This window comes from Adiantum capillus-veneris, chromosome 21 (genome assembly GCF_014529385.1).
Source record: "Adiantum capillus-veneris isolate H3 chromosome 21, ASM1452938v2, whole genome shotgun sequence".
Classification (NCBI taxonomy): domain Eukaryota; kingdom Viridiplantae; phylum Streptophyta; class Polypodiopsida; order Polypodiales; family Pteridaceae; genus Adiantum; species Adiantum capillus-veneris.
In genome coordinates this window covers 27,609,569-27,633,372 of record NC_140951.1, presented here as the reverse complement: position 1 = coordinate 27,633,372, position 23,804 = coordinate 27,609,569, and the positions used below count along the sequence as shown (strand labels likewise).

General features: G+C 49.0%; 1 protein-coding gene across 18 annotated transcripts in view; it reads right to left on the bottom strand.

Annotated features, from left to right (window-relative positions):
* The window catches only part of LOC147430687 (uncharacterized), a 198,764-nt gene that overhangs the window by 15,521 nt on the left and 159,439 nt on the right, over positions 1–23,804 (bottom strand). For 9 of the 18 annotated variants that reach the window (XM_086493279.1, XM_086493280.1, XM_086493289.1 and 6 more), the window contains one exon: positions 3,842–4,153. The exons of 4 other annotated variants lie outside the window; for them this stretch is intronic. In XM_086493279.1, the coding sequence (XP_086349405.1) occupies positions 3,842–4,153 (312 nt within the window). Of the gene's footprint in view, positions 1–3,016; positions 3,654–3,841; positions 4,160–23,804 lie in introns of those variants that run through there. 5 more of the 18 variants (XR_015185642.1, XR_015185641.1, XR_015185643.1 and 2 more) reach the window with 3 other exon arrangements.

The window sequence follows — 23,804 nt, the reverse complement described above, 5'->3', positions numbered from 1 at the left end:
CTTTATCCTGTGAGGTTCTAGTAAGCCCCCTCTCAGATAAATCCACTTCTCTGAGCATTTCCTCAGAAGTATCATAGAATATTGCTTGAGAGTTGGCCGTTCTGGCATTAAAGTCTCCTAAGAGAATGATGTCTCCATCTCTAGAGAACTCCCATATGTCATTATTCAATATGGAGAAAGGGGACTGTCCTTTAGGTGAGGAGTAGACTGATGTACTTGGGGGGAAGTAGCATATAGCGATATATAGAAATCTACATGTCTCGGCTCTCATTCTCACCCACATATACCTTGCTTGCTCATCTTTCCTGATAATCTGTAGTAGTGGTTTCAGCTCCTCTTTAAATAAGACTGCTACTCCTCCTGAACCCCGGCTACCCCGTAGAGATCTCTTGTCTGGTCGACCAGCTGTTTCCTATAAATAACCCTTCACATGTGGCATGAGCTGTCCCGGTATCTGGTGTGTCTCTGAGTAGAAAACTATGTCTCTGTCCCTAAAACTGTCTTCAAAGGCACCTACATCTAGCTTATATGATCCATTACAATTCCACGCTGCTATCCGGAGCGTCGCCCCATAGGTCTCGCACCGTCATGATGAGCACTTTTCCAGAACCACTACTTTCCCTCCTCTATAAAAGGCGATTTTCCCCTTTTCTCTTGCTGCTCTGATCTTTGGCATCAACTCTTGCATGTGTGCCACTTGTGCCAATGTAAGGTCATCTCCTAGGAAAATACCGGTTTTCTTAAGAGTTGGTCTTTTCTTTAGAAATTCTTATTTCTATATTCGGGAAGCGGAGAATAAGTGCCCTATCCTTTATGTTTCCCTTCTCATCGATTCCTTTCTTGCCCACTCTCCATCCACTTGTGTGAGTAGGCTCTGTGATGCCCATGCGCTGTAGCAGTTCCTTCACTTCTTCATCTACATTCTCTTTGTCTTTGACTCCTGTGACCCGCACATGCAGAGCCCAATTCTTCCTTTTCTGCTCTTCCTCAATGGTCATATTAATAATGGTGGAGGTAGGTGTGGTCTCGGGCATCTGGGCCTTCCCTTTCTTCGCATCCTCAATCCATTTCTCTGCTTCATCAACCTTTTCTTGTGTCTTAAAAAGACGTTCCGCCCATGAAGATGCCGTTTTCGATTTCTGTTCATCTCCTTCCCGTAGAGCTTTCATCTGATCCTTCATGTCCTTGAGCTCCTTCAGCACCGAAGGTTGGTCGTCTCCCTTCTCATTAGTTGCAGATTTGCAAGCCGCCAGTTCTCCTTTTAGCTCCTCGATTATTGCATCTTTTTCCCCCATGTGCTTTTCCATAGTTGTTCTCCATGCTTCAAAACTTGCTACTGCCTCATCGAGTTTCTTTTGCATAACGCATTCTGTTACATTTACTTCGGCCTTGATTAGGTTTTGTAATTCCGTTTTCAAGATCTGAATTTCCTCATTCTGTATCCCCCGGATCTCTCTTCTTAGTTCTCTCATCATGTCTCCATACATGGAGTTCCTGTAGCTCTCAGCGCTCGCGTGCATTTCCTTCCTTGTGTCATCCCTCATATAGTTTAGCTCTGATTTGAGCATCACCTGGACCTTCTCCATCATTAGCTCATCATGTATCCTGGAGGTTTTCCCAACTCGTAAGGATCCTGGTGATATACAGTATCTCTTTTTCTCCGTTTAAATGTAGCTGTTGTTTTTTTTGGGGTGGTGTAGCTATCTACACCCGGCCCTTCCCCTTCTGTAGGCAGATCCATCGAACCCGAGCCACAAATGTGGCGATCCTTGCTACCTGTGTGAATGTTGTTGCTGCCTACACGTATGCTGATGCCGCTCGTGCTCTCTTGCCGAGGTCTACGCGTATGATGTCTCCGTCGGCATTGCTTTCGCCTGCGTTAGTGACCACCAGCTGCTGCTGTCCAGCTTTTATGCAGGGAGCAGCTTCGCGAAGGGGTGCAACAGCACGGAGCAGGGGGTTGTTGCGTGCAGGGGCGGGGCTGTTTGGCGGGCAAGACAGGGCGCGAGCAAGGGGGACTGCAGCGCGCAAGAGTCGGGGCTGCAGGGGGCAGCGTGCAGGGAACCTCAGCGTAGCATATCTCCAGAGAGAGAGAGAGAGAGAGTAGTAGAAGAAGAAGTTTTTAAGGTCTCAACGTAGCATGTCTTCAGAGATAGATAGATAGATTTTATTATCGTCCTCGGAGGTCAAATATGACCTATGGGACCAAAGTTACATGTGATGTAGTATGTGTATGGCTGATGAGTGACTCTCGATGCTCCAAAATTGTAGTGATGAGAGTCGCAATGCAGAGCCCACACTTTGGCTGGGAGAGGAAAGTGTGTAGGTCTAAGTTATGGCTGAAAATGTGAGAGAAGCAAGTTCGGATGTGATCAAAAGCTGAGCACTCTAGTAGTGTGTGGTACTCAGACTCTCGAACTTCCGGTGAGCATCATGTGCACAATCGATTTGACTCTTCTCCATTGCCCCAACGCCCTATCTCGCATCGAAGGAAATGGGAGCTAAGCCGAATTGCTGCGATAGTGTGTATCGCGGACAAGGGAATAGGCTCAAGCATGTAAGTGTGAGTACGGTTTCCTCTCTCAGCGAAGAACATGGTTTTGTAGTTGAGGGCAATATAGGTGGTGTAATGTATGAAGCGTGACCCACCGGATTTCTCCCAAGCCATAATACATTGGCGTTGTAGAAAAGCTTCATTCACTTGAGAGTCAATTGAAGCATCATGTAGCAAGTGTAATGCATCCCATCTCCCAAACCACTTCTTTATGTCTTGCATCCATCCCGTGCTCAAGATCTTGCTTTTATGCGTCTTTTGAACTTTTTTGCTTGCTTCCCATGCAATTGTAGGAAGTCGATGTGAGGGGTTTTGACGCATCTTTATCATGTACTCCACAACCCTTTCCATGCCCATAACCTCACTTGGAAGAGATCCCGACGAGAGAGAGAGAGAGAGAGAGAGAGAGAGAGAGAGAGAGAGAGAGAGAGAGAGAGAGAGAGAGAGAGAGAGAGAGAGAGAGAATGAAATGAAATGTTACATTAACGTCTTCAAAAGGCCAAAGTGACCTATGAGACCAGAAAGTTACAATGTGGTGGATCTGATACAAAGTCAGAGTAACAAGAGTAACAAGATGACAAAATGACGGAATGACAAAATAAAATACTATGGAATCCTAAAGTGCTAGGTGTGAACTAAGCAGCTAAACAGCTAGCTGGGATAGCTAGATCACAAGAGATCCAGCATCGATCGCTGGCGGATCTCATCAATCTCCTCCATGGTCAGTAGTCTGACCAGGCGTCGTGCATGTCGAGCCAAATTGATCCGAATCTTCGCTCTCGCTCAAAATGTCCTGGGGGTAGTGAATTGGGAAAAATCCTTGGCATTTTAAAGTGCAAAAAAGTTGAACTCACTCTGATGCCTTCACTTTCTGTGGAGTGACATTTACAAACAACAACTTGAATGGGCTTTGGTGCACTCACTTTACTTAGGCACATGTTCTGGCATTTTAACCAAACATCCTAACAAGCTTTGTAGATCAACCATTGTCAGCAAGGACTCCACTTTTGTGTAGCATTGCATGCACACGTTTGGAAACTCCTTTTACAATCTCCTCTAAGACTTCAACTTCTACTGCAGACTTACACTGATCTTGCTCCTGATTCAATATAAAATTCATCATTTTGTGCTCATTTCACACGCAGATTCAAAGCACGAGCAAACACACACACGTGCGCGCGTGTGCACACACACACACACACACACACACACACACACACACACACACACACACACACACACACACACATTACTACTTCACATTTATCAAGTGCACCACGCATCTACCTTCAACCAAGCTTCGAGACCTTCCTCACACTTGAAGTAGAGTAGATTATCTCTCTCTTTGCACCTCCAACGACTGCAAGAATTGAGCATTTCCTCCAAGAGGTTCCTACTCACAGTGCGTGAAAGCTTCTTCAATGATTTATTATAGCTTTCTTCTGTTTTAGCTGCATCTTGGTTTTCTCTCTCCATGATCAAATGAAGCTGTCTTTGCACCTCCATTTTGATCAGTTCTATGATCCTCAATCCCTCTTCATCTCCTTTTAGTTTTGTGCTATCCTCTTGGCCAATTACACTCTGTGTTGTACTCACAACCTATGTCTGACATAAAATATGAGAATGGAAAACATGATAATTCAATAGAAAAAAAATTCAACATGACATGTCTTTCCTACAAGCTTCTTTAATGGGAAACACACTTTTTTTTCGTAAATCTTGATTGAATTTACAAGTGGGAAACCTCAAATCGACGAAAATCCACTACAAATAAGAGATACAAAAGATGAAGCACCATGGTGCTCCGAAAACTAGAAACAATCAAAGTAAATCCTATAAGTTTCAAGAGAGATGTCTCCCGCATCATGGGCAAAGTGACGTGCAGGTCCAAGCGAAAACTTGAAGTAAGGGAAAGGGCCAATTTCCATGCGATGAAACATCTGGGAGTTACGTTGATGCCATATGGTCCACATAACCCAAAATTTGACCCAACTGAAGAAAACCTCATACGAAGCTTGTGGCTACTGGAGCACTCTAAAAATGAAGAACCGTCTATGAAAGATGCCACAGGGAAACTCAAGGTGCAGGGAAGAGGACACCTGCCTGATGAAAGTCCTGGAGCAGCGGCAATCCCAAAGTAGATGCATCACTATCTCGTCAGCCACACGACAGCGGACACACCGAGTGGAGGCGATGTGCTGCACATGCAACATGGCACCAACAGGTAGAGCACCCACCGTATCTCCATAAGAAAATGCGCTCTTTGAGAGGGAGATGATTCTTCCAAATGCGAGAAAACGTTCTTTGCCACCATAACTGAGACTTGGAGAGTGACCACATTTGATTTCCACGAGACACAATCCATGCATCAGACTATAGCAAAGTATAAACCGAGCCAGCCAACCCCAACCTAGTATGGGCGAGATTCCAATCCGAAAGCCAAGAATCTGCAAGCAATGGAGGCACTGGGGAAAGACTAACAAGCAACTACCTAATTTGTTGCCACAAATGGCGATAATGAGGTCCCAACTCATATCGAATAGCAGCAGCGGGAAAGGAGAGAACCTGCCTTGAGTCATCCACCACCTACCTACCTGACACACCCCTTTTTGTGAATGAAAGTATGCTTGTCGAAGAGAGCGTTGAACCAAAGTGAGATAGAATGCTGTGCTCCAGTGAATGCTCTCCAACCGCAGGGAGTTACCTTGAGAGGACTGGTGACGATGCTAGGTAAAGTGCAAGGTGAATGCTCTCCAACCGCAAGGAGTTACCTTGAGAGGACTGGTGACGATGCTAGGTAAAGTGCCTTCCAATCAGCCACAAGAGACGAAGTGAAGGGACATCCCAGAATAAAACCCTCAATCTGCCCAAAGATGACATCCCAATATGAAGGGTGTCAGTGACCAAAGGAAGACGTGACAAGACCGCCTCATAAATGCGAAACCATAAGCGTCCAGGGCTGTTGCTGCTCCACCAAAACAAGTAGGAGCATGGCTTTCCCGGCGAGAACATGTCGATGTAAATCCAAAATATTAAGTCCTCCCAATCGCTTAGGTGTGCATAACTTATCCATAGATAAAAACCGCAACCCTTTCTTATGGGTGGATGTGCACCAAAAATGCTCCAATATGTAAAGACATAGGAGACCCAAGGCATCGTCGAGGCCAGGTTAAAAGCAGCAAGTAGAATTGTACATAGGCCATCATAATGCATTGGACAATTCTGAGACGTACATACAATGGCCAAGTTGACAATTTTCAATAGCTTAGCTTTAATTTCAATCTTTGGAGCACCCAGTCTAACGTTTGTGCCGCATAGACATTCCAGCCAATCGGATATCCCAACTATGTCTTGAGGAGGGACAATCTCCCTTGGCAAGAGAAGCTTGTGCCAATCGAGTTCCTTTTTTTTTTTTCCGAGAAGAAGATCCTTCTATTAGTTAATGAAAACTGCCCATAGGGCTACAACCACCTCTGCAAGAGAGGGCTACAACAAACATGATGGGGAGACTCTCCCAATGAAAAAACAACATATATACAATGAGGCTAAATCAAGAGATGGGAGGAGGGAAGAGCCACACAGGTGGACGGTAATTCCATCTGAGAACTCCCTGGACCATGGCGATAAAAGGCCCAGGACGCCAGAGTCGAAGGAAAGCCTCTCTGCGATCCCGCATGCGGTCGGAACTGCCCTCGAGTCTCTCGAACTGTCGTCTGAGAGTATGGATCAGCTCTAGCCAAAGATCGCGAACAGTCTCTGCTGGTGGTACTAGGCGAGGCTCGAAGATGCGGAAGCAGCGGGCCCGCCAAATGAACCAGAGTGTCGGGCCACTGATAAGCTCCCAACACTCCTCTCTCTCACTGCACCACTCCTGTGGAGTAAGCTCTGTAGGGCAGGCTGGAGTGTAGGTCGACCCCCCTGCATCACTATCATCGTGCTGGTGGAAGATAGCTCAAACTGAAGTGACGTGCCCGTGAGAGTGGACCAAGCAGCTGCCCCCCAGGTGTATTGCGGAGCTGTGGAAAGAGCTGGCATCAGCCGAGGGACACGAAGCCACACCTGCTGTGCCAAAGGACAGTCCCAAAGACAATGACACTAATTCTCCACAAGCTGCACCATGCAGCTGAGAGACCACAATGTACAAGCCAGCTCCCTACTACTGTAGCTCTGTGTGCAACCAGCCACTGGAACAAAGTGACTTGTCTCGGCTGTCTGGAGTCCCATAACCTCTCTAAAAAAGCTACCAAGAACTCAGCTGTGAGACCCTTCTCCTGCCAATGAGGTGATGCAGCAGGACGAGCCTCTCTCTGCGCTGCCAGTATGTGACGTCCCAATCGAACAGTGTACTGGAAGAAAGGGACACCTAGATGGTCTGCAACGGAGAAAGGATCCCTCCAAAGCCACTCTCCAGGATCCCACTGTACTCGTGCCAGAGGACAGCTCTCCTAAGCCCACAGTCTCCAGTGGCTAGTCTCAAGAGCTGCTGGGTCGGGATCTATGACACAAGTCCTCCCACATATGCCCACCACACGAATCCTCTGAAGACGGCACTCTGCCACCTGCAGGGTCTCTATTGGAACTCGGTGTAGGCGTCCCCCACCCTGTAGCTCGAAACACAGGGAGGGTATAGTCTCTGAGCAAGCCCGAACTGAGATGAGAACCTCCAGTCGCGTGAAGGCTCCCATCCATTTGGGCGCTGCTGACTCGAGAGGTGTGAGCCACTCAGCTGTCTTGACACATGCTCTGCACACTCTCATGCCCTGTAGCTGAATGCCATGAAGCTGCTTTGACAAGCTTGAAAACTGTAGCCAGTCACCTAAAGAGCGTGTTGGACCCTCTGCCATGGGACCCCAGGAAACATGAGGCCAACTACCAACCAAATGGCCTCTCTGAATGCTAACCATGGAATTACAAACAAGGGGCTGTCTCAGGCGCTCCTCTGTGCAAGTAGGCTGACGCTGCTCCAGGCCTCGTTGCAGTTGCTCCCAAGATCGGAGCACACTCACAGTGAAGCCATCCTCCAATCTCCTGCTCAAGCCAACTCTACACATCTCTGTGAAAATCCATCGAGTCGAGGGTCGCCAGGGGCCTCCAGCCTGAGGCACCCTAGGAATAAGCCGCTGAAGCAACAACTCCTTCCAGGGCTCCTCACTTGGAAGAAGTCCTCTGACGATGAACTTCCCAAGAAGGGATCTGCTCTGCTGTGCTGGATCTATGATCCCCAATCCTCCTTGAGAACAAGGAAGAGTGATGACCTGCCATGCCACTTTGGCCCGGGCAATCTGAGTGTCACGCCCTGACCAAAGGAAGTTCCTCATCAGCCTCTCTACCTGATTGATACAAGAACTCGAGAAGATCCAACAAGAAGAGATGTACCACATAGTAGCCAACAACACCTGGTTGGCTACTACAACTCTGCCTGCCAAAGAAAGTCATGCGGAGCTCCAATGTCACAACTTTTTCCTGATAGACAGGAGGAGGGGAACAATCTGCTGATCGGAAGACAAGTCCAAACCAACCTAACAACCCAAGTACCGAACTGCAGTCCCTGGGGGAATCCACCTAAAACCCTCACCTGGCATCCAATCGGGCGTAGGAGCACTACCAACCGAGAAAGCCACTGTCTTTCTCCAGTTGATCAGTGCGCCAGATGCACAACAGAAAGTCTCAAGAGCCTGCTCACACTTGTATAGGTTGGCCTCCTAGCCATCCAAGTACAAGGCTGAGTCGTTTGCAAACTCAGCGTCCAGTAGCTCATCTCGCCGAATAGGGAGCACTAAGCCACGTAAGCCAACCTGCCGTGAAACCAAAAACCTGCTCATCGCCTAAGCATAGAACAGAAAGAGGAAGGGGGCAAGAGGGCAGCCCTGTCTGACAGAACGTGTGAGCATGAAGCGATCACCTCTACCTCCTGACAAAAGCACCTGACTGTGTGCCCGTCTGTCAAAGCTGACACCCCTCTAATCCAAGCATCTGAGAAGCCCATCCTGCGTAGAGTGCCGTCCAAAAAATCCTAGTCAACTCTGTCGTAGGCCTTCTCAAAATCGAGAAGAAGAATCACCAGATCCTCACCACGGAGCCGCGCGAGGGCAGAAGCCTCCCAAAAAGTAAAGATGTTGTCAAGGATAATATGCTCCTTGACAAAACCTGTCTTAGTCCCATGTATAAGGCTCTCTAGAAGTGGCTGAATCCTCAAACTCAAAGCCTTGGCAAGAATTTTGTAGGCTGAGTTGAGGATGGTGATGGGGCACCACTGTCGAATTTCATCCAAGGAGCCACCCTCCTTGGGAATGAGGTAGATCAAGCCCTCACTCATGCTGACAAGCATCTCACCTATGTGCAGGATGTATTGAAAAGCACTACAAAGATCTGAGCCAAGCAAGTCCCAGTACTCCAAGAAAAAGCTGGGAGTCAAGCCATCCTCACCTGGACAGCTACCATGGGGGAGTGCACTAAGAGCCGTGTGCAACTCCTCTAGGTGTAGAGGCAGCTCAAGCCTCTAGCGCATCTCCTCAGTCACAAGACAAGGCATCTGTGCCCACACCTGCTCTCTGCATGCATCCTGACGCTCTGACTAGGGCTCTGCAGACAGTAAATCACGATAAAGTCAGAAGCAACTGCACGCATGTCCTCTGTGGCTCTGAAGCAACTGACCCGTCGGGCCTCCTCAATCACTGACCTTGGCATGCATATGCCTCGAGGTCCCACTGCCTCAAACAAAGCGCCTGTCACTTTGTCACCCACCCGAGTCCACTGAGATGCCTCTCGATGGAAAGCAAACTCATGGCGCCTCTCCTTAGTGCTGAGGAGCCTGCTGTAACTACTCCTCCAACCAAGGACTGTCTGGATGTTGCTCCTGCATCCTCTGCAAGGAAGCAACGCCCTGTCCGAGATGCTGGTCTTCCTCTCTCGCTGCAGCCAGGCGAGTCGAAGACTCCTGAAGAAAGACTCGACTAAGCTGAGTAAGTCCTGAGGCCACTCTGTCAGCAGGAGATTCCTGCATGTCTAAGCTCTGTCCAAAGAGCCTACACTCGCTCTCTAAGCGCCGAGTCCAGCAGGACCTTCTCTGGGATGCGAAGCATCGTGCTCCCCCTCCTTTGCCTATCAGTCACTGTAAGGATCACTGGAGCATGGTCGGAAAAGGAGGTCCCTGCCAGGATGCCAACTGTCCCACCCAAGTCACAGAAGTGGTCACTAGTGTAGAAGCGATCTATCCGAGATAGATTCACGCTTCCCACTCTGCGGTCTGAACAAGAGAAGTCCAGGCTGTCTGAGGGCCTCACAAAGCTGGCATACTGCCACACATCTGAAACCCGCTGTGTCATACGAAACCTCTCCCAAGCTGCCAGCTTAACTCCATGCACAGTAGTATGGCTACCACCAATCCTTTCAGAGGGTTCCTCCAACATGTTGAAGTCACCCCCTATGCACCATTGCTCTGTCTGTGGCAAAGACTCAACAATCTGAGACCAAAACTCAGCCCATGCACTCGCCGCATTGGGTGCATAGATGTTCAGGAAGCCCACGAGACAACCTTGAACCTGCATAGTGATCCACTGAGCCTTGCCTGGCACAATAATCCCTCTGCCACAATGGTGTGCTGTAAAGAATCCGCAATAGTCATACATACCCCACCTTGGATGCCTCCAAGTCCAAAAGAAGCTGACCAAAATATCTCATAGCCACCACGCAGATCTGACCACATCGCCGAATGCTCCTCTCACAGAGATGGTGCTCCTGTAGCATAAGAATGCAATCTCACCACCCACAAGGCATCTCTGTTGCTCCTGACGCAGCCGACCCCTCTGACGCTGAAACTGGGGCCCTCCCAGTCCCTGCACATTCCATAAGATGATCCTCATGGAGTCAGTGAGAGAAAACAGATGCTGCCACAATAGCCAACGTCGCTATCTTTGAGGCCGGTTTGGATGGGGAGTAATCCGCATCCGAACGACCTCTAGACAAATGCGCAAGCAGTGACTCTCTCGCCCAGGCCCAAGCCGAGCGTGCAGCCCGAAGGGCTACATCCTGTGTCCAAGAATCCTCATGCACAAATACGTAACACGGAGGGCACTCAGTGTCAGCAAACAAATGCACCACAATGTGCTTGCACCCCGCTACATCTGGAGGTGTCATGCTGAACTTGGCAAGAGGCCAAAGTGTCTGTACTAGATCTGTCACCGCTAAGTCCCCTGTGTGGTGTGAGAACTCAGTAGCCTGGATCTGGAGCCAGTCAAGGACTGTGTGCTGGGTCCACTTTGTGAGATCCCTACCACACAACGGAAAGAAGAAACCCACCGCTGTGTCCAGGGCCTCAATGCCTTTAGCTGCAAGAAAGAGGACGTGGACTCGAAAGCTGGCCTCCTCCAAGTCAGGAGAGCAGTCATCCAGAAATCGAGTGAAGCTGTAGTTGAAGAAGTCCCAACGTCTGTGAATGTCGAAGCTGGTCAGACCTCTAGGGACCGCTGCAAAGGGAGAAGTGTGCACCAAAAAAGGCGGCCTCAGGTGGGGTTATAAGAATGCACTAGCTTGCGCGACCCGCCTACCGGCGGGTCTCGCTCGCTCTTACCATGACACACATGGTATTTACAAAGCGTGAATTTTTATTCTTCTAAAACCTCGTGTAAGGTTTGGATCTGTCATTGCTTACAAAACATGTATGTGGATAGACACTCTCACTTCGCATCTGCTGAAAAATGCCCAAAGCTCCTTGGTCCTGCCCAAGTTGGGCATATCTTGCAATCAGTGCATTCCAAGAGATGACATCTTGGACAGTAAGCTCCTTAAGCACTTTTGGTGATTTATTAAGTGCACCACATTTGGCATACATGTCGACCAAGGTAGTGCCAAGCACGATGTTGCATCTGCTGAAAATGGTCGAGGGCTCCTTGGCCCTGCCCAAGTTGGGCATATCCCGCAATCAGGCATGAGAAGCAGAGATCCAAAACTGCAACCACCACATTCGAAAGGGAAAGTGAAAAAAGCTGAAATGTGGCAAGGGGGGCTCAAGAGCTCATTCTCGCTTCGCATTCGTTGAAAAACGCCCAGAGCTCCTCGGCCCTGCCCAAGTTGGGCATATCCTACAATCAATGCACTCCTTGAGACAACATTGCATCATGAGAGACACCCTCTCTTTGCATCACATAAAAACAGCCTACATCGTATGCGATTGCATCTGGATAGACACGCTCACTTCCCATCCGCTAAAAATGCCCAAAGCTCCTCGGTCCTTCCCAAGTTAGGCATATCTTGCAATCAATGCATTCCAAGAGACGACATCTCGGATAGTAAGCTCCTGAAGCACTTCTGGTGCTTTATGAAGTGCACCGACATACATGTTGACCAAGGTAGTGCCAAGCACGACGTCGCATCTGTTGAAAATGGCCGGGAGCTCCTTGGCATATCCCGCAATCAAGCATGAGAAGCAGAGATCCTAAAATGCAACCACCACATTCGAAAGGGAAAGTGAAAAAAGTTGAAATGTAACACGGGTGACTCATGAGCTCATTGGCCATGGAGTTTTCCATGTTGAAGGGACCTTTCACTATAGGCTGGATTTTCTCATACGTGTGAAGTCTACGCTCTGCTTGGGCGTAAAAGGGTTTGTTAGGTAGATCTGTTAAAGCTCGGTCGGCGGAACAGATGGCAAGTTCCTTATGTTAATCTCTGCAATTGGGCACCGCCTTACTTTTTGTGAAGGCTGTTGCATGGAAGAATTCAACATGGTTTTAAGTGCCAAATTTTAGACGGATTGAGGGGTTACATAACTCCTTGGCTCTGCCCAAGTTGGGCATATCTTACAATCAATGCATTCCAAGAGACATCCCAGATAGGAACCTGCTCAAGCACTTTTTGTGCTTTATAAAGTGCTCCACATTTGGCATACATGCCGACCAAGGCAGTGAGAGGTACGATGTCGCATCCCCTGAAAATAGCCTAGGGTAAAAGCCCCGAAAAGTGAACGGGTCCCTGCAGACGGCCTATCCTGCCGCCAATAAAGCATCCCATTCACGCTCCAGTAAGCGTACACCCATGAGCGTATTCTTGGTGTAGATCAGCGACGCGTCGTCTAACAGTTGGCCAAGGAGCATGTTCAAATGGCATCACCAACTTGGTCTTTTGTTGGGGCAGGGTAGAGTCCTAAAAATGGGACCCGAATTTTTTTCTCTGTCGCGTTTACTGCGTGCTAAGCGAAAACACTCAAGACTTGTTTCTCGGCTTGGCGACCTCTTGAGCTACACGCTGCATCCTTCCAACCTCAGAATTCCGCAGCATATCTTGAGACTTTGCCCTGGTATTTTCAATGTCCTTAATATGGAGCTTCTATCTTAGAGCTCTTTGGCCCTGTCAAATAGGAAGCTCCTATTTGTGCCGCCTCTCTCTCTCTCTCTCTCTCTCTCTCTCTCTCTCTCTCTCTCTCTGCGTCGCTCCTCTCTCTCTCTCTCTCTCTCCCCCTCTCTCTCTCTCTCTCTGCAGTGAAGCAGCTGCTCTCTCTGCGTCGCTCCCGCCATTGCCCCCGCCTCTCTCTCTCTCTGCGTCGCTCCCGCCATTGCCCCCGCCTGCTGTTGCCGCCTGCTGCTGAACCCCCCCCCCCCAGCCTCCCCTGCGTGTCCGCGCGCTGCCCACCCCCAGCTGTAGCAGTTCGCGGCACAGCCGCTGCTGCAGCCCCACCTGCCGCCGCTGCCATTCGCTGCCGACTCCCCCTGCTGCGTCACTCCCGCCATTGCCCCCGCCTGCTGTTGCCGCCTGCTGCTGAACTGCCCCCCCCCCCAGCCTCCCCCTCACGCAGCCCCTCCTCTCTCCCGATCACACAGCCATCTCTCTCTCTCTCTCTCTCTCTCTCTCTCTCTCACACACACACACACACACACGGATACATACCCACACACACACTACACACATACACGCATACATACACGTACTCCCCTTCTCCCCTCTTCTTCACAATATGAAGAGAGGGTAGCTCCGAATACAATTATGTCTTCCCCCATCATCAAGACGCCGAAATCGACAATGAAGACAACCTTCATGCTCACGAACAAGAGGCTTGCACAATTGGAGAAGGACATGAAAGAATGGTGGATGGAGAGAGAGATATGGAGGGAGGAGAAAGCCACCTTCATCAAGCTATGGAACGAAGAGGAGGAGGACATGAGAGCGGAAATCCAAAACCTCAAAGAGGAGAAGGAGAGAAGGGAACGGGAGAACGAGAAGGAGAGGGAGAGATGGAGGAAAGAGCAAGAAGAGATGAAGGCACAAATCGATCTCCTTCATGCTTCCATCACATCCCTCACCCCCGAGGAAGGAGAGATTAAAGAGGAGGCTAAAGAAGCCCTCAAGGAGGAGATCACCAAAGCCCTCACCGCAAGCATTGAGGACAAATTAGAGGCCACCAAAGAAGGATGGGTCGAAGTGGTCAAAAAGAATATCAAGAAGGTAGCAAGAGAGGAAGCCCAAAAAGATGAGGTACTCATCGTACACACAACCATCGAGGAGGAGAAGATGCGACAAGCTCGCCGTCTCAATGTGCGAGTGACCGGCATCAAAGAAGAAGAAGGGTCTACACCCGAGAGCGATGGGAAAGCTTTATGCAAGAAAGTGGGATACAAGGAAGAAGAGATCCCTTTCTCCAAAGTTTGGAGAGCCGGCAAAGATCCAAAGAAGAGAGCTCTCATCCTCCAATTCGCCTCCGAGGAGTCTCGAACTTCTTTCCTCCGAAAGAGGGTCATCTTAAGAGGGCTAGAAGGCCCCCCGATTTATCTTGATGATGACCTCACAAAGATGCAACAAGATCACCGCCGCACGTGCATGCCTAGAGTCCACCAGGCCCGCAAAGAAGGGAAGAAGGCAGTATATCGAGATGGTAGGGTTATCATTGATGGCAAGACCATCGCATAGGGACTCGCGGCCTGTGGGACACACGAGGAGATTCATGTCACGGTTTGGAATTGCAATGGAGACCTATGGACACACCCAGAGAGACTTGAGGAGGTGATGAGAGGTCGAGACATCATTCTACTTACAGAGACACACGAGAGCCCAGAGAGAGGGTTACCACGGATACATGGATTCCAGTGGGAGTCTCTACATCGGGGATGTATGCGCCAGCACACCACTCGCGGTTCAGGAGGAGTGGCTATACTCTTTAGACAGGGGCTTCACAGCAGACTACAGATTGTTGCCCGGGACCCACAGGCCCGATACATGTGGATTCGCCTCGAGCTCTCACGAGACCGGATCGTCTACATTGCCCTTTGCTACTTTGCTCCCACAGGCTCCAGATTCGCCCCTATTGAGCAGGAGTCACCGTACGCATGCCTCACGGAGGAGATTATGGAGTACTCCACACTGGGTGAAGTCTTCCTTATGGGAGACTTCAATGCTCGTACGCACAGTGAGCAGTGTGAAACATATGACCACGAGGACCCAGAGGCACTACACACTCTAGATGAGGAGGCTACTATGAGAGATACAGCAGACAGAGCTCCAGTCACAGCCTACGGACGACACCTACTTCGACTTGGCTCCCAGCACCGTCTCGTTATTTATAACGGGATGGCCCAGTGGCCCACCTCAGGGGGCCTGACTTGTATGCCACATGGAGTTACAGAGGGAGGGGGGAGTACAGTCGATTATATTCTGGGACCCAGGGAGGCTATACACCTTATCACATCCTTCACCATTCCACCCATACCCATCGGAGCCGACCACACATACCTCTCTTTCTCCATCACCGGAGATACCATCCCACATAGCTCCACAGCACACACTCCACACACCACCATCCATTTCACACATGAGCTAGCCTCTCTTTACTCGGCCAAGGTCGAGCATGGCCTATGCCTCCTCCACCCATCCACACCACTCTCAGTTCTCACATCACATATCTCTTCCGTTCTCCACACTTCAGCTATTAGCTCTTTTCCACACACCACTCACACAGGACGCACTCCCCCCCCCGGGACTATGCCTCAGAACCGCTGGTATGATGATGAGTGCAGAGAGTTATACCGACGCCTCCGTGCACGGCGAGCCTTAGGAGAGATCACAGAGAGAGAGGCCAAACGAGATATGAAGACGCTGACACGCCAAAAGCGGCGAGCATTCGAAGAGGCACAGGAGCTTGAGCTATACCGCCTATTCATGAGCATAGATAGCGCGACGGCATGGCGCACCCTGCGCGAGCCACGTCCGACCACAGCTATTGAGGATCCACAGATATGGCATGATTATGCAGAGCGCCTCTATGAGGTGCCAGGGCAGCCTCCTATCCCACAGCCACATGAGCCACGCCCCACGTGCTCCTCCTTCTTTACAGCAGAGATGGTAGAGAGGGCCATACGCCGCATGCAGCACAGACGATCAGCTGACCACACTGGATTACAGAGTGAGCACATCATTTATGCGGCCTCCACTATAGCCCCGTTGATTGCACATGTCTTCAACCGGGCTATAGGGGAGGGCTTCCCAGAGGAGTGGACACAGCACACCATAGTGCCTATCCACAAATCTGGCGACACCCTGGACCCAGGGAACTACAGGACTATCATGATTGGCCACACGATGGCCAAGCTATATGGAGCAGTACTTGAGGCACAGCTTAGCTGCTACGCAGAGACCGAGGGTTTACGAGCTCCAGGCCAGGCAGGTTTCAGACGAGCTTTCTCCACCACTGACCACATCTTCGTTCTGCGCTGCCTCATTGATGGGGCAAAGGCGCGGAAGAAGAGGCTTTACTGCTGCTTTGTGGATTTCCGCAAGGCCTTTGACACAGTCCCACGCGAGAGACTCTTCCAGCGCCTTTACAGCATTGGGGTACCGACAGAGATGATTTGGGCCATATATACTCTCTACGAGAGGGTGACGGGTCGAGTTCGTTGCCCAGGCGGCTTTTCAGAGACCATTGCTAGCACCATTGGTGTTAAGCAAGGATGCCCACTCTCCCCGACACTCTTTGGGCTCTACATCGACGAGATCTCCGACTACATACTACGAGCAGGGGGAGAGGGGAGCGACTTGGCAGGTACTCCGGTCCACATCATGTTATATGCTGATGATATTGTGTTGATTTCAGAGTCACCCGAGGGCTTGCAACGCCATCTTGAGGCCTTGGACGATTTCAGCACACACAAGGGGTTGACTGTGAACCTTGGCAAAACCAAGGTCATGATCTTTCACACATCCAGTGCAGTGAGGAGCGCTGCCACCTTCACAGCAGCAGGAGGACAGGTTGATGTAGTCACCTCCTATGTCTATCTTGGCATCACATTCACCAGCCTACCAGGACCCTTCACTATGAGGCAGGCTGCTGCTGACAGGCTCACCCGAGGATATGCAGCTCTGACCATGCTAGAGCGGAGATGCCACCAGGCACACTTTCAGGAGCCCCGCACGAAGGGCTGGCTTTTTGACACCTTAGTCACCCCGGCCCTGATGTACTCGGCGGCAGTATGGGCACCAGGATTGACAGATGACCAGTGGACACAGCTTGAGAGACCACAGGTATGTATGATCTCACGCTTGCTCCGCAGCAAGAAGACAGTGCCACATGACATTATTAGAGCCGAGCTCGCCACACCACCTATGGTTGTAGAGGCATTATTCCAGACAGTCTGCTTCATCCAGAGGATGAGAGAGCTACCTCCTGACAGACTCACTCGTAGAGCATTTGAGGCAGCTATACAGCTATCAGAGAGTGGGCATGCGAGAGCTTGGTACTCACAGGTCAGAGCATGGTTTGAGGGACACGGTCTTGACATGGAGAGCCTACCACCATTCCAGTACGACCCCCACTCACCATCTGTTCACCTCTCTCGTAGTGAGAGAAACTTGGTATTGAGACAGGATCTGTGGCAGCTATACACTAGGAGAGTCTGGGAGTCACCTGGCTTGGGGACGAGGATGTCAGATTACAGAGACCAGTTTCTCACCATATTGTCTGGGGGGTTCATACAGAGACCACGCTATATGGACACATATATGCCACATAGCTCACGGGTGGCGATTGGTCAGCTGAGAGTGGCTTCACACAGGTTAGAGATTGAGATCGGGAGACATACTGGTGTTCCCAGGGAGGAGCGAGTCTGCAGAGCCTGCACAGAGGAGGTGGAGAGTGAGGAGCACTTTGTATGTAGATGCAGAGCATACACTGAGATCAGAGGCAGGTATGAGCCCTTATTCAGAGGACAGCCCACTCTCCGAGAGATCATGGACTCTCGAGATCAGAGACAGCTCGGACATTTCTTACTAGAGATACAGAGCCATCGGGACACACTACTACAGCCACGCACAGCTACACAGACAGAGGGGAGACAGTCGCAGCTCACAGACTTCTTTCAGAGGATTGCCACCCCTACCTCACCAGATACTCAGAGAGGAGTGACACTCCCACAGGCGGAGGTGAACCGAGCTAGACGACGACCACGAGTCACAGGCTACAGGGGCGTGAGCTCCCACCACCGACAGATCGAGGAGATCCGAGCCCGGGAGCGCCGTGCCACTGAGGAGCGAGTAGCTCAGATGAGGGCCGACCCGACAGCTTTCATCCTGGTAGCCTTGGCACCAGCCCCGCCCATGTACCACATCTTACATCCCCCCATTTGTACAGGATGGAGCTAGAGAGCTTGATGCATTCTCATGATTGTACTACCTTGAGCATATAGACATGCATATACCCCTAGAGATAGAGCCCCATCCCTCCTCAGATACTCCATTACCTACATTCAGTTCAGTTTTGTATCAGTTTTGTTTCATTTGTCTTTCCGATAGACGGATGACATACACACCATGTACATTTGATTTGTCTCATAGGCCGATTTCGGCCTGACATAGACGTTAAAAATCTTTCTTTCTTTCTTTCTTTCTTTCTCTCTCTCTCTCTCTCTCAAGAATCATGGCTTATGGTGCACATCGAGTTGGAAAACAAGGAGTCCCTCGCTCGGGAGAAAGACCTATTGTATGTACCATGGCTGATGAGGTAAAAAGAAAGATCATCCTTGACAATGGTTGGATCTACCTCAAAGGAACAGATTGTAATGTATATGAGGATCGCACTATTATGCAACAAAATGTACGTCGCAAAGCATATGAGGAAAGAAGCAAGAAGGTTAAGGTATCACCTCAAGAAGAAAAGCCACTTAAGGAGGATGCAAGTCCACCCAACAAATAGGGACACATGATCTATGAGACCAACTCACGCTTGCGAATAAGCTTTTGGAATTGTAATGGGTATCCATGGAATGCGGGAATTGGCATTGATGAGCTTACCAATGACTCCGATGTGATACTTCTTGTCGAAACATGGGAGCATGATGCGCAACGAATTCTTGGATTTGACAAATACGATGTGCATTCTTTGATGTGGGCCAAAAATGCAAAGCAACGAAGAGGCCAAGGAGGCGTAGCATGTATGACCAAAAAGGGTTTGAAAGATGTTTCCATTGTCAAAGAAGATAAGTATAAACGCTACTTATGGCTGAAAATCAACCCACCAAATGGTCAAGTCATGTTTGTGGCCGGTTGCTACATTCCTCACTATGACTCCAACTTTTATGCTTGCTTGAATATGGATAGAGATCAGCCCTTTGTTGAACTAGAGGAAGACATTGCTCATTACAAGGATCAAGGTGAAGTCATTGTTTTTGGAGACATGAATGCTCGCACAAATATGCTACAACACGACACACAACAAGTAGACATGCCGCATGTCTCAAGAAGAATGGATGACTCATACATGTATAATCGAAGTTCTAATGATGCAAAAGAAGTGGATCACTATGGAAAGTCACTTCTACATATGTGCAATAGTACCGGAATTCTCATTGCAAATGGTGTATCTCTATGGCAAGGCACCAATGACTTTACATGTAGAAAGCACAACGGTGCTAGCGTGATTGACTATATGTTGTTCTCGGAAGCCACTCTAGAATGCATACAAAGCTTTACACTTGGTGAATGGAATCCGGAATCGGATCATAGGATGTTATGTATTGACCTCAATTGTGGTAAACGGCCCGAGCATGTAGCCTCCAATCATGATGTGAATCATTTGTACCTACGTCTAGACTTCAAACGAGCACTTATATATGCTGATATGGTGGACCAAATGTTAAGCATGATAGAGCATCAAGAGAGCCCAACATTAGAATGCAAGTGGAAAGTTTTCAAAGAAGTAATTTTCTCTTGTGCGAAGGAATGCTTTTCGGTGAAACACGTCTTGCAAAAGGTCTAAGAAGGGTAGCACCAAGAAGAAATGGTTTGACATGGAATGTAGTCAAGCCCGAAAACACTTGCTAAGATTGGATGCAATCAAAGACAAGGAAGTTTACTTGGAATGTTCACACACATACAAAGCACTTATTCAAAAGAAGAGGAGAAGGTGGGAAGTCGAAAAACAACTTCTTTTAGCACAAGAGAAAGCACATGTATGTGGCAAGTTTTGGCAAAATCTAAAACGCAAGCGCGTTGAGAGCTTTGGTGACTTGACTCTTGAGGATATGTATATGCATTGTAAGAATCTCTATGAGAAACCCAATGTTGATAAGATGGAGTGTTGTAGCTCCCTTCCATTTATGTCTCCCTTCTTTACCATTGAAGATGTATGCCGCGCGCTTGAGAAACTTGCTACTCGTAAGGCAGGTGACCTTCAAGGTGTCAAGGCTAAAATGATTAAATGGACAAGCAAGAAAACACGATATTGGATATGCGATATGTTTAACCTTGCACTTCAGTATGGCATGCCTCATGATTGGAGTGCAAATTGGATCAAACCTTTGCACAAAGGAGGAGATGTAAACAATGTGAACAACTATCGCACTATAATGGTTGGTTCTTTAATGGAAAAGTTATTTGGATGTATCATGGAGATGAAGATAAGTGAATGGGCTGAAAAGAATGGCAAACGTGCACTTGGCCAAGCAGGTTTTCGAAAGCATCGTAGCACTATTGATCACCTTGTCACTCTTCGAGTTCTTATGGAAGCGTCTCGATTGAAAGGAAAAAAGTTGTATTGTTGCTTTGTGGATTTCAAGAAAGCTTTTGACATGGTACCACGAGGAAATCTTTGGAGACGTATGCAAAGCCTTCAAGTGCCGAGAGAATTTATGCATACAGTCTTTCGCATCTACCAAAAAGTGATATGTCGATTACGTATGGGAGATGGAATTTCAGAATTTTTTGCAAGCACTATTGGTGTCAAACAAGGATGCCCACTTTCCCCAACCCTCTTTGGGCTACTCATTGATGAATTGGAATGCATGGTTCTTGACTTTATGCAGCAAGAAGGCATAGAAGAGGTTAAGATTGGAAATGCGGTGATCATGCTTTTGCTTTATGCCGATGATGTAGTGCTCTTGGCACATACCTTAGAAGATGCACAAAAGCTTATGAGTGTCTTGGAACGCTTTTGCTTACATAGCGGGCTGATCGTGAATGGATCAAAAACCAAGGTTATGCTTGTAAAGACCCTCAATGATGAAAATCCATGCATTGTATATAACAATGAGAAACTTGAAGTGGTAGATTACTTCAAGTACCTTGGCCTTGACGTTCCATCCAATCATAAATGGAAGGATTGTGCAATGCGTCGCTTGGAAGCCGGAAAGAGGGCCTATTATGCATTTGAAAACATGTGCAATGCAGGAGAGATCAAGTGTTGGGCTCTCAAAAAGTACCTCTTTGACACATTGGTGACACCGATGCTTCTTTATGGAGTGGAGGTGTGGGGTGGAAGCATCGGGAAGTCTACTTGGAAAGAGTTTGAGAATGTCCAAAAGCGTTTTCTCACCAACTTTCTCCAAGTCAAGACACAAACACCCTACATGCTCTTACTTCTTGAGTCCGGATTGCTTCCCATTGAGGTCTTGGGCATGCAAAGGGTTGTGGAGTACATGCGTAAGACACAACGTAGCCCTTTGCATCGACTTCCTAGAATCGCATATGAAGCAAGTCAAATGGTTCAAAAGACATGCAAGAGCAAAATACTAAGTTCGGGGTGGATGCTTGATATCAAGAAATGGTTTGGAAGATGGGATGCATGTCACTGGTCAAGGATGCGTCGATCGACTCCCAAGTTAATGAGGCCTTCTTACAACGCCAATGTATCACGGCTTGGGAGAAATCTGGAGGTTCTCGCTTCAACCATTACACCACACACGTTGCCCCGAACTACAAATCTCTCTTCTTCTCGGAACGAGGTAACCGAACCCATTCCTACATCCTTGAGCCCATCCCGTTGAGTGCGATCCGCACCATTGCCTCCATTCGTCTTAGCTCCCATTCTCTACGCTGCGAGACAGGACGTTGGGGCACTGGCGAGGAGTGTCATCGACTTTGCACCTTATGCCCTCGTCAAGTGCGAGAGAGTGAGTACCACACACTACTTGAGTGCTCAGCTTTTGACCACATTAGGTCATCTTTTCCCCATATATTCAGCCATGATCTCTCCCTACATACCTTCCTCTCCCAACCACGATGTGGAATCTCTATTGCGACGCTCATTTCAGCCATTTTTGAGCATCGAGAGTCACTTATGAACTCCACTCACACCACGTGACATGTTCATTTGGTCCCATAGGTCATATTTGACCTCCCAGGACGATAATAGAACTATCTATCTATCTATCTATCTCTCTTCCTTCGCGGAGGCACCTGGACTATAAGCCGACTGCCCCTTTTTCTGTCTCCTAGAGTACTTTTTGTGCTGCCTCTCTCTCTCTCTCTCTCTCTCTCTCTCTCTCTCTCTCTCTCTCTCTCTCTCTCTCTCTGTGAGCGGGTTGAGCACCATGGGCTGCAAGCCAACTGCCTCTCTCTTCGCGTAACGGAGGAGGAGGAGGAGGAGGAGGAGGAGGAAGACAACATTAACAAAAGCAGGGCCATCCGGATTCGCTCCCCCGTGCACTCTCTCCCTCCCATCTCTCAACTCTCATCTTTCTCTGTCGCCAACGCTGGCTGGGTACGCATGTTTGAGCATTGAGCCTTGAAGGCTGCGGGTGACTGTAGTACCTAGAGAGAGAGAGAGAGAGAGAGAGAGAGAGAGAGAGAGAGAGAGAGAGAGAGAGAGAGAGAGGTGCACGGCGCCGCTGGGCCCAAGGGGCACGGGTGTAGGGATCGACTTCGCTCACTGTGGGATGTCTACCTCAGCCTCCTCACAGCTTGTCAACAGACCTTGCCCCAGGCCATGCGAATTCATGTCCATATGCAAATTCACGGGTGTTGTCGATGATCTCTCTGCGTCAGTAAATTAGATGTGCGACAAAGATCAAATCTCTGTTTGAGCGTTCGCCCAAAAGATAGGAAAGGAGTTGTGTGTGTGCCCTCGCCCAACATGCTTAATCATTCTCAGGCTTCTCAAGCTCCTTGACCCACTATGGTGCTTTCCATCGTTGTCTATGAGTGTGTCTGTGAGAAAGAGAGGGGAGACGCTGGACGGTACTGCCCCTTGCGCACTTGTCTATTGAACGTATAGAGAGAGAGAGAGAGAGAGAGAGAGAGAGAGAGAGAGAGAGAGAGAGAGAGAGAGAGAGAGAGAGAGAGAGAGAGAGAGAATTCCTTGATGTGTCGTCACCACTGTCGTGCAAAGAGAATGAGCCTGCATTTAATGGTGAATAGATAGTATAGTAGCGTGTTGCACGTCTCTCTCTCTATGCACGCACTGTCCCTATCCCAATAAGCTTCCAGAGACTTGCGGTGGATGAATGGGAGCTGGAGATCAAACAACACAGACTGTATATTTGGGAGCAACACTGATTATGAGAATAGAGAGTGCATCAGGATCGGTCCCACACTTCAAGACTCCTGGCCTTGAAATGTAGCAGTGGAAAACCAATGGCTGCAAGCTGGTTCCCTCACCTACATTCCTCTTCTCACCTCGGTCACCAGAATGCCTGCCTTTTCAACTCCCTACATGCCCGTTTCCCCCCTCCAGCCAAGACCTTTGCAGCGGCTTGTCTTTTGTTGTGTGGTGGACTGGAATCCTTGTGCGCTTAATGATGCCTGCGTGTTTAGCTCCCTACATGCCCGTTTTCCTACCTCCGCCCAACCCTTTGTAGCAGCTCTTCTTTTGCCACGTGGCGGACCGGAATCCTTGTGCGCTTAATAAATAGTAAAGATTGCTTTTTCCCATGCGTCAATCAACATGCGATTATCATTACATGGAAGTTTCTTGAAGATGCATTCTTGTTATTTTGCTTAGCCTCACCAATAGGTTTTCCCCACAGAGAGGAGCATATGCCGGAACTATTGAAGGAGGGGG